This window comes from Erpetoichthys calabaricus, chromosome 3 (genome assembly GCF_900747795.2).
Source record: "Erpetoichthys calabaricus chromosome 3, fErpCal1.3, whole genome shotgun sequence".
Lineage (NCBI taxonomy): Eukaryota > Metazoa > Chordata > Cladistia > Polypteriformes > Polypteridae > Erpetoichthys > Erpetoichthys calabaricus.
In genome coordinates this window covers 118,917,473-118,929,651 of record NC_041396.2, presented here as the reverse complement: position 1 = coordinate 118,929,651, position 12,179 = coordinate 118,917,473, and the positions used below count along the sequence as shown (strand labels likewise).

Below are 12,179 nucleotides of genomic sequence, written 5' to 3'. Positions count from 1 at the left end.
CAAACATGTTGCAACTCCACGTACAAGAGTAACTTAAATTCTGTGTCAGGTTTTCTCATTTAAATTAATGAATATCAAAAGTCTGCACGGCCATAATGAAATTGCAATGATGCTTGGTGTAAAGTCTTAAATCAAGAATAATTGTTTCATACATTTTTCAATTTTGATAAGATTTTATAAATTGTAATGTTTAGATATAAGAAATAAATGGTAATTTCTTAAGTTTAATAATTTCAAAAAAGTTTTAATAGAAAGGTCTGTACACCCACAAAACAAAGAATTATTCAAAGGTAATTTGCCTTCTTTAGCACTTGATTAAACCTAAATAAACGGAGCTTTTCCTAGTATATTTTACTATTAGTATAGGAAATTTAGTATATTGTAACACAAACTAAGTACACTATTGTTAATATGGTTAGATGTTATATAAACAAAGGAAAATTGCTCTTCTTTGCATTGGTCAAACAGAGCATTTATTCTAAATTGGTGCTGTTCTGCATCTTTTCATTTTTTTTTATTTGTATCCTCCAACTTCTTAAACTGCCAACAAAGAATATGAATTGCTTAAATTCATCATATTGACTGTATTGTCGGCATGTTTTGCATAGATTTGTGTCTATTTTTTGGTTACTAATTTGCATATATGCTAAGCTTCTTTGCTTTACTCATTTAAATGTGGCATACTTTTTCTTTTGTCATTTTTTCACCTTTACATTTAAGTTAATTTGATGTTTTGGGAGAGTCAATAATACATTGTCTTTCTTTATATAACCATTGCTAATTGTTCAGTAGTTGATTGATGCAGTGATAGGGACTACTATCACAGCTTTGAGAAGATCAGACATTTCTACCACATGCGCTCTAGTCTTGCTCATTTATTCACCCTATCTTGCCTTTCTGGTTACTACCCACAGTTCGAGTTTACATGCAAAGAAAGGGATATACTGTGGGTTGATCAGTAAACAAGAATTTTGGATGTAAAACTTTGCTTGTGGGTCAGTCAGTCTGATGAAAACACTTCAGTGACAGTGATAACCCACTTATCAATGAGCATCACCTTGTACAAAAAGAAAAATTCACTCCATCATAAGCCCCAAAATAGGCTATTTTCCAAAGCTTGTTTGCACTTTGCAAACCAAAGTAAAGTAAAACACCCTGTAGCAAATACATATATTAGTCAAAATTTTGCATTTGCTTCCTACATAGCAAGCAATAGCTATTTTAGCTACACTCCCTTCCTCCCTGCAATAATTAACTAAAGGATGTTCAGCTTTTCAATCACCAATAATATCATCAGACCTGTACAGACAATTTCTATGTCTGCTCTGCAGTGTTTATGAAATTGGCAAAAAGGTCTTGAGTTGCCCAATATTATAAAATAGTCTTAATGATGACACTGAATCCCTCTTCCACAACTAGCAATTGCAAATGTTCTGTATAGAAATAATAGTCAAGGGCCTTCAAATTATATTAATTATAAAATTAAAATAAATCAGCAAAATGGATATGGTTGGTCTGCGGTGGGCTGGTGCCCTGCCCGGGGTTTGTTTCCTGCTTTGCTCCCTGTGTTGGCTGGGATTGGCTCCAGCAGACCCCCGTGACCCTGTAATTCGGATATAGCGGGTTGGATAATGGATGGATGGATGGATATGGTGGGTATAAAAAAATTGCTGAATTCAACCTTGGCAGATATTACAATTTTACACCTCAACTCTGAAAGCAGAAGTAGTATCAGTAAACTGCAAGATAGTAGTTGCACTTGATGTATCCTATGAGAAACAACACACATACTACTTATCCTATCCGAACATATTGAAGTTGAAAATATTAAGTAATTTTCTGGGAAAAACCTAGTTTGGTGGCTTCTCAGTATTGGCATGAAAATGCAGAACTCATGAATACAAACCATATTTTTAATTATTGTCTCTCACTCTACCCATTAATCTTGATTGTCAGTTATTGTTTTCCAGCTGATTGCTTTATTATGAGGCACAATTAAAATTATGATGTGGGTCATATTGGTTGATAGCTGTACTTTTCCCATAACCATCTGCAATCAAAAATACAAAAGGAATGAAAGATGGTTACCTCTAAAGTTTCCTTATACCAAATTATGAAGATTTATTCTCTTTTTATCAATGTTTCACCGCTATTAAATCTGTTTCAAAATTCCGTAAATGTCTCCATGTCAGATAATTTCTAAGCCTTACAGGTTACCGTATAAGAAGGGTGTTGTACCATGTTAGCCGTTATGGATGCAATGAGAAGTCAAGCAGGTTGTAACCTGCCTGAAGATGGGGCCTGAGCTACCTCAAAAGCTTACATATCTGTTGAGATAGCCAATAAGAGAAGTCCAGCAAAATGAGCTTAATAGTGATGTTTCTTTTCATAATCAAAAGCTTTCTGGCTAACAAAATTCCTTTAAAGCTTGATTGCCTAGAAATTTGTATTTTTCCTGACACTTCAAAGGAAAGATGAGAGCTTTAGTTTGCACGTCAAATGATAGTAAGACCAAGGTAGAAAACAGCCACCTTTATAAAAGTTCACCATGTAAGCAGTGCAATCTCTATGAGCTGTGTATTCAAGCAGATTACAGTTATTTAATCTCTGCTAAAGGCATGATAACACTTGAGCTTAGTTTACTGACAGTGGCCTCATGAAGTTTAATAATGTATTCATTTCAATCTAAAGTATGCTGTGAAGAGCATTATGTTTTTGGCCAGTCTGATTCTACAACAATGACTTTTTCTGTACTTCCTTTGCTGTATGCTACGTGCAGTTGCAATTAAGGGAATGGGTGGAAAATTCAGTTATTCATTCTCATTTAATACAGAAAACATTTGCAGACTAGTCTTATTGACTAGTATTTTTATTTCTTTTTAATTTGTGCATCAATGAGTTAGTATACAGTGGTGTGAAAAACTATTTGCCCCCTTCCTGATTTCTTATTCTTTTGCATGTTTGTCACACAAAATGTTTCTGATCATCAAACACATTTAACCATTAGTCAAATTATAACACAAGTAAACACAAATTGCAGTTTTTAAATGATGGTTTTTATTATTTAGGGGAGAAAAAAAATCCAAACCTACATGGCCCTGTGTGAAAAAGTAAATTGCCCCCTTGTTAAAAAATAACCTAACTGTGGTGTATCACACCTGAGTTCAATTTCCGTAGCCACCCCCAGGCCTGATTACTGCCACACTGTTTCAATCAAGAAATCACTTAAATAGGAGCTGCCTGACACAGAGAAGTAGACCAAAAGCACCTCAAAAGCTAGACATCATGCCAAGATCCAAAGAAATTCAGGAACAAATGAGAACAGAAGTAATGAGATCTATCAGTCTGGTAAAGGTTATAAAGCCATTTCTAAAGCTTTGGGACTCCAGCGAACCACAGTGAGAGCCATTATCCACAAATGGCAAAAACATGGAACAGTGGTGAACCTTCCCAGGAGTGGCCGGCCGACCAAAATTACCCCAAGAGCGCAGAGACGACTCATCCGAGAGGTCACAAAAGACCCCAGGACAACGTCTAAAGAACTGCAGGCCTCACTTGCCTCAATTAAGGTCAGTGTTCACGACTCCACCATAAGAAAGAGACTGGCAAAAAACGGCCTGCATGGCAGATTTCCAAGACGCAAACCACTGTTAAGCAAAAGAACATTAGGGCTCGTCTCAATTTTGCTAAGAAACATCTCAATGATTGCCAAGACTTTTGGGAAAATACCTTGTGGACATGAGACAAAAGTTGAACTTTTTGGAAGGCAAATGTCCCATTACATCTGGCATAAAAGGAACACAGCATTTCAGAAAAAGAACATCATACCAACAGTAAAATATGGTGGTGGTAGTGTGATGGTCTGGGGTTGTTTTCCTGCTTCAGGACCTGGAAGGCTTGCTGTGATAGATGGAAACCATGAATTCTACTGTCTACCAAAAAATCCTGAAGGAGAATGTCCGGCATCTGTTCGTCAACTCAAGCTGAAGCGATCTTGGGTGCTGCAACAGGACAATGACCCAAAACACACCAGCAAATCCACCTCTGAATGGCTGAAGAAAAACAAAATGAAGACTTTGGAGTGGCCTAGTCAAAGTCCTGACCTGAATCCAATTGAGATGCTATGGCATGACCTTAAAAAGGCGGTTCATGCTAGAAAACCCTCAAATAAAGCTGAATTACAACAATTTTGCAAAGATGAGTGGGCCAAAATTCCTCCAGAGCACTGTAAAAGACTCATTGCAAGTTATCGCAAACGCTTGATTGCAGTTATTGCTGCTAAGGGTGGCCCAACCAGTTATTAGTTCAGGGGGCAATTACTTTTTCACACAGGGCCATGTAGGTTTGGATTTTTTCTTCTCCCTAAATAATAAAAAACCACCATTTACAAACTGCATTTTGTGTTTACTTGTGTTATATTTGACTAATGGTTAAATGTGTTTGATGATCAGAAACATTTTGTGTGACAAACATGCAAAAGAATAAGAAATCAGATAGATTGATATACCTGAAGCTTAACTGACTTGGTATTAGACTCTAATAATTAAGTTTTCCCCTAAGTTTTTTGAGCAGTGCATTTCTTTAGGTCTGGTGTTGTCTGGGAAAAGATCCCTGTACAAAGGATAGGCTTTTTCTTTTCAGTATATCCAGAACTGACTTCTTAGTGCAAAGATCATGAGTGTAGTAGGTCTGTCTCTGAAGTAGGCTAGGGACTGTTACACACAGTTTTACCTGGAAAAGGCTTATAAGGCTTATTCTTCAACACCAGGTCTGATATAGAATGTTATAGTAATGCCTGATGAAATGTAAACCAAGTGTTAATCCATTTCGCCTATTACAAAAATCAGTATCTTGTAATAGGTCAAGTTAGTGTAGGTGTGTGTGAGAATGTTCCCTGGGATGGACTGGTGTTTCATTTAAAGATGTACAGTTCTTCTAGGAGAGGCTGCAGCTCCATACAACCCTGTACTATGGGTACAGAAAATGAATAGAAGTTCTCTTCAAAAATATTATAGAAAACATACATACAGTATGTGACAAAGAATTGTGTTAGGAATATGGATAGATGTATCCAAAGTTTTTATCCAAATGATTGAAAGGCCAGAGGAAAAAAAAAACTAAAAATACTGGATTTTATTTGAATACATACCCCTGTAGTCGGCTGAACTCAGTTTTCAAAGCAGATACTACATGTTTCTTAACCAAAAAATGGTTAAATAATGTGTACTTATGCCTAGAATTCTATTTTAAAAAGCACTCTCCTGAAATCTAAAAGTCATAATTTAAATGTACAAATTGAAAACACTTTTATTAACTCTAAAAACTGTCACATTTACCACCAGACTAATGGCTAAAACACCGCACCTGAAAACTGTTCTTCAATCTGTTAATGCCTAACATTGCCATCTTCCAGTAGTGACCAAAAGGTTTTTGGTAGCTCCAGATCACCACAGTCATTGTTCCTATTTGATTTAAGCAGGCTTATTATTAGTGAAATCCCCACTCTCTTGCAATTCAAATTCTCACTGTCAAAATTTTAGCAAAAATAAGGCACTGTGTAATATACAGTTACAACTGTGTATATTATATAGTACCTCTTGGGAACTATAGTAATTAAATACAGTTAAAAAAATAGTCAGATGACTTCTACAAAATGTTAAGGCAGAACAATCAAGTTCAAATTATTAAACAATTGTTGAAAACAAATAATTCCCTTGGAGCACAGTTGATCTGAGAACACTCAATTTATTGAGATTGTAATTTAATTAACATAGTATTTGAGGATTTAAAGAATAATTAATGAGTTTTACATTATAGGACATATTTTTTGAGATGCATTGTTGCAAGCTGCATATTTTTGATATGTTTAAATGAGTTGCTAATTCGGTTTATTAAGTTGTTTAAATTGGATTGGATGCCACCTAATAGAAATTAAGCTTGAATATGTCTCTAATGTGATATTTTCAAAAAGTAAGCTATATGATCCCCCTACACATCTGTAACTTGTACAATGCTCACCATATTTAAATACAAGTAGGAAGTATGGCACAATTACATTATTTATTGTTAAAAATCAAAGAGCATTAAGAGTTGTATTACTAATAATCCAACTGTCAAAGTATGAGCATTTAAAGAGTGAAATTGTCCTTTTCAAAATGCTCACACTTGATCACTGCAGTAAATAAAAATTTTATTGCTATTTATTTTGTTATTCTAAATCTAAATATCGTATTGCACTATGTTGTCCATAATAACATGTAATATTTAACCAACTTACCCACTATTCCCTGAAAAATGTCAAATCTGCTAGCCCCATCAACAATAATATGTGGATCACGGTGTAGTTTCTAAAAGAAAAGATCACAAAAATGTATAAAAACAAAATTACAGATGATTGTTCACAATTAAAAGAATTAACAGTATACTGTAGTTTATCGGTGAATTAAATTTTGAACTCATAGTTTCTGTAAACCAGTAAAACACACAGTTAATCTATATACACATATATATATATATACATATATACATATACATATATACATATACATATATACATATATACATATATATATACATATACATATATATATATACATATACATATACATATATATATATACATATACATATACATATATATATATATACATATACATATACATATATATATATATACATATACATATACATACATATACATATACATACATATACATATACATATATACATACATATACATACATATACATATATACATACATATACATATACATATATACATACATATACATACATATACATATACATATATACATACATATATACATATATACATATATACATATATACATATATATATATATATATATATATATATATATATATATATATATATATATATATATATATATGCACACACACACACATATATATATCCATCCATCCATCCATTTTCCAACCCGCTGAATCCGAACACAGGGTCACGGGGGTCTGCTGGAGCCAATCCCAGCCAGCACAGGGCACAAGGCAGGAAACAATCCTGGGCAGGGTGCCAACCCACCGCAGGACACACACAAACACACCCACACACCAAGCACACACTAGGGCCAATTTAGAATCGCCAATCCACCTAACCTGCTAGTCTTTGGACTGTGGGAGGAAACCGGAGCCCCCGGAGGAAACCCACGCAGACACGGGGAGAACATGCAAACTCCACGCAGGGAGGACCCGGGAATCGAACCCAGGTCCCCAGATCTCCCAACTGCGAGGCAGCAGCGCTACCCACTGCGCCACCCTCATATATATATATATGTATATATAAATACAAAGTTGATTGACTCACTAATTCACTCATCAACAAAAACACAATTTCCTGTCTAGTTAAAAAGTTGAAATTTGACAGGAAGTCACATGTATGGAAGCAGATATCCATAGTAAAAAATGACATTTCAATGTATCGATATTTTGGGGTAACAGACCCCCAATCCCCCGAAAAAGAAAACCTACATACCCCAAAATCTCAAAAATGCCTTGAAGGATTTAGTTAAAATTGGTGATATTACAGAAAAAAAGAAAATTAATTGATATAAACTTATTTGTCAATATTTCTTAATATTATGATAACTTACATGCTCTGCGCTGTGAGCATGCTTTATACAAATGAAGAATGGAGGAAAACTAACTGGCAGTTCACATGAATACCACCACTAACCAATTGAGTGGACAGATAAGTGAAAAAGGGGAAATGTCCTGGGCAGAAAAAAAGAGACGCAATCATGTTGTGAAATGGAAAGTTCAGTGAAGCTCAAGAAAGATGCAAAGCTCAACAGTTAGCGAGTGCTGTTCTATTTTGCATACTGGATCTCATCTTGGTTGTTCTCTCTCTCCTTTGACCACCATTCCATTGGCACCAAAAACTACAAGTGAGACTGACAGCTAATTCCTTTTCTTTGATTGTGGTGATGCAAACTCCAAGGGAGACCAAATCCCCCCTCTAACCCCGGCTCTTCAAAAATGGTTAAATACTATAAAAACGAGCGTCGGTCTTACATAGTGGAACTTCAAATGTCTAATGAGAAACTAAATGAAACTGTGTTGCGACGCTTGAAGCTAATGCTCCACAGTCCTTACTCTTTATGTTAATACTTCAGTGTAACACATAGGGTATCAGCACTTATGTATATATCAGCTTCAAGCACTTCTTTTGCATATACATTCACACCTGTGGACTTTAAAGGGGAAATACATACAACAGATACAAATACATACAACAATATGAAAAGAATACTGTACTTGAGTGAACAATGCAAATAAATAAAAATAATAATGATAATAAATTATAGTCAAATTTCACATTATTTCTACTGATTATTTGTTTCAGTTCAATAGAATATGGCGCAGTGGGTTGCGCTGCTGCCTTGCAGTAAGGAGACCTGGGTTCGCTTCCTGGGTCCTCCCTGCGTGGAGTTTGCATGTTCTCCCTGTGTCTGTGTGGGTTCCTTTTGGGTGCTCCGGTTTCCTCCCACAGTCTAAAGATAAACAGGTTAGATGCATTGGCGGTCCTAAATTGTCCCTAGTGTGTGCTTGGTGTGTGTGTGTGCCCTGTGGTGGGCTGGTGCCCTGCCCGGGATTTGTCCCTGGCTTGCGCTCTGTACTGGCTGGAATTGGCTCCAGCAGACCCCCGTGACTCTGTGTTAGGATATAGCGGGTTGGGCTATGACTGACTGACTGACTCAATAGAGTACACTTTCCTGTAAAGTTTTGTTTTGCAATGACCATCAACAAAAGCCAAGTCACTAGGAAAAGCAGAAATTATTGATCTAATGCAGGAATGTATTACTCAATAACAGTTGTGTACAGCATGTTCAAGAGTAAGCAGTTCCAGTGCCCTAATAACATTATTTTTATTTAGAATTTGACTGATGCCTTTATCCAAGACGACTGACAACATTTGAAATACAATTGGCTACAATTCTTTTGTTTTCCCAATTGGAGTACAGACAGGTGAAATGACTTGTTCAAGTTAACATAGTTTCAGTAACAGGATTTGAATATGCAACATCAATGTATGCAGACCTAGCTCCAAAGTCATAACCTCTGTCTGCCAATACAGTATAACCAAAGAAAAAAAAGCATTCGATTTACATGTGGCTGTCAATGAGTTAAAAATGTAATCTCAAATGTCAATCAACAGAGTTTTTTACACGTATTCTTCAATGGTGCAGAGAGGTCCTGAGTTTGAGACCGGGTGCTCCGCATTTTGAGTAGAGAGCTGTTATTATTATTATTATTTCTACAATATAATAAAAACATACATTTGATTGGAGTCTGTAACACCCAGTGTAAACGTTGGCTACTTGTATAAGTTAGCGCTTGTTTTTTAATTATTCAGTTTTATTCTCTCAGTGACGTTCATGTGGTACAAAGAACTTACCTGTCCCTCTCTGAGTTGATGGCATTTATCTCCATTATTTTCACAAGAGCAGCACACTGGCTGATGCCCGCTCAGAACTATTTGTTGTACTGGCAATTAAAGATACGATGTTCCGTGACCGCTATCAGACTGGACAAATGCAGGACCGCAACATCAGACAGCTTCTTCACAGCGCTTTCACTAGCTAATAAATGGCTGCATCACAACGCAACTCTGCTTGGCACCATACAGTAAAATTGGACTTCCACCTGCAACTAAAGTCACTTCAGTACGTGAACAATTCGCCATGCTGCTGTTTAGATCTAGCACTGCCATGATGATGGTGTATGCGCCCAGAAAGAAGAAGCCTTTGATTTCAGTCTGTAGCAGCCTGTGTAAAGTTTTACTTTTATTATATTCTTGAATAAAAGTGCATGTGTTTATTTGATATTTGGACTAAAGTCTTCACACATTGTACACTTCAGGTCATTATTAGTATAACATGGAAAATATTTCTGCTTTAGGTATGTGTTCAGCATTTCTTGCATTTCTCGCATTTCATCCTACACTTAACCAGATCTTTGTAGACACGAGACACACATGAAATGCATGTATTCCAAATAATGATATACTGTATTATGTACCCTATACAACTCCAACTATATACAAGTTGTAGACACCCGTTTACGTTATATTGCAATGCCATAAACCCTTGTTTGTTTTTATTATTTACTTGGAAATGAAAAGACAAATATTTTAATGCCTAATTCAAAGATAATTGTTTTTAAGTATTGTATTCTTAAACACCATCCATCCATCCATTCTCTTCCGCTTATCTGAGGTCGGGTCGCGGGGACAGCAGCCTGTCGATCTCACGCTCCATTCTTCCCTCACTCATGAACAAGACCCCGAGATACTTGAACTCCTCCACTTGAGGTACAGGCTCCAAGTCGAGGGGCAATAAGTATGCCCACACCCGCTCTGCGCCTCTCACCGGGGGCAACTCCAGAGTGGTACAGAGTCCAGCCCCTATCAAGGAGATTGGTTCCAGAGTCCAAGCTGTGCGTCGAGGTGAGCCCGACTATATCTAGCCGGAACCTCTCAACCTCGCGCACAAGCTCAGGCTCCTTCCCCTTCAGAGAGGTGACATTCCACGTCCCAAGAGCCAGCTTCTGTAGCCGAGGATCGGACCGCCAAGGTCCCCGCCTTCGGCCACCACCCAACTCACACTGCACCCGACCTCCTTGGCCCCTCCCATAGGTGATGAGCCCATGGGAAGGGGGACCCACGTTGCCTCTTCGGGCTGTGCCCGGCCGAGCCACTTTATTTGTCCCCAAGGGGAAATTTGGATTCTTACAGAAGCTCTTTAAATAACCCAGCCACAGGGGATGCACAAACCATTGTGTTTCTTCGTGCTGGTCCCAAACCCGGATAAATGGGGAGGGCTATGTCAGGAAGGGCATCCAGTGTAAAATTTTGCTAGATCAACATGCGGACAACAATAAAGATTTCCATACCAGATCTGTCAAGTCCCGAGTTAACAATGGCCATCACCAGTACTCTTAGCCAACAGGGTGCTGGCGGAAATTGGGCTACTGTTGTCTGAAGAAGGAGAAGAAGAGGGGGGGAGACGTGCTCGGAGGAAAGGGGAGAGGAGGAAGGTAAAGAGAGTGGACCTGAGGGTAGGAACTTTAAATGTTGGCAGTATGCCTGAAAAGGGGACAGAGTTAGCCGATATGATGGAGAGAAAGAAGGTTGATATATTGTGTGTGCAAGACACCAAATGGAAGGGGAGTAAAGCCCCCTTCGGGGGTGGATTCAAATTGTTCTATCATGGTGTGGATGGGAGGAGAAATGGGGTAGAGGTTATTCTGAAGGAACAGTGTGTCAAGAGTGTTTTGGAAGTGAAAAGAGTGTCAGACAGAGTAATGATTATGAAGCTGGTAATTGGAGGTGAGATAATAAATGTTGTTATTGCATATGCCCCGCAGGTTGGGTGTGCGATGGATGAGAAAGAAAATTTTTGGAGTGAGTTGGATGAAGTGATGGACAGTGTACCTAAGGGACAGAAAGTGGTGATTGGAGCGGATTTCAATGGACATGTGAAGGGAACAGAGGAGACAAGGAGGTGATGGGTATGTATGGTGTCAAGGAGAGGAATAAAGAAGGTCAGATGATAGTGGATTTTGCAAAAAGGATGGACATGGCTGTGGTTTATACATATTTTAACAAGAGGGAGGAACATAGGGTGACGTACAAAAGTGGAGGAAGATGCACACAGGTAGATTATATCCTATGCAGACGAGTCAATCTGAAGGAGATTAAGGACTGCAGAGTGGTGGGAGGGGAAGATGTAGTTAGGCAGCATAGGTTGGTGATCTGTATGATGGCATTGGAGATCAAGAAAAGAAGGAGAGCTAAGGCAGAGCCAAGGATCAAATGGTGGAAGTTGAAAAGGGAAAAATGCAAGATTGAGTTTAAGGAGTAGGTAAGACAGGCATTAGGTAGCAGTGAAGAGTTACCAGGCAGCTGGGCAACTACAGCAGAAGGAGTAAGGGTGACAGCAAGAAGGGTGCTTGGCATGACATCTAGACAGAGGAAGGAGGAAAAGGAAACCTGCTGGTGGAATGTGGAAGTATAGTAGAGTATACAGAGGAAGAGGATGACGAAGAAGTGTGATAATCAGAGAGATGCAGAAAGTAGACAGGAGTACAAGGAGATAAGGAGCAAAGTGAAGAGAGAGGTAACGAAGGCTAAAAAAAAGGT

The 12,179-nt window shown here is 37.8% G+C and overlaps 1 protein-coding gene across 1 annotated transcript in view; it reads right to left on the bottom strand.

Annotated features, from left to right (window-relative positions):
* The window catches only part of LOC114649336 (calpain-2 catalytic subunit-like), a 135,022-nt gene that overhangs the window by 96,533 nt on the left and 26,310 nt on the right, over positions 1–12,179 (bottom strand). The window contains exon 3 of the mRNA XM_051924274.1: positions 6,278–6,347. Coding sequence (XP_051780234.1) covers positions 6,278–6,347 — 70 coding nt within the window. The remainder of the gene's footprint in view (positions 1–6,277; positions 6,348–12,179) is intronic.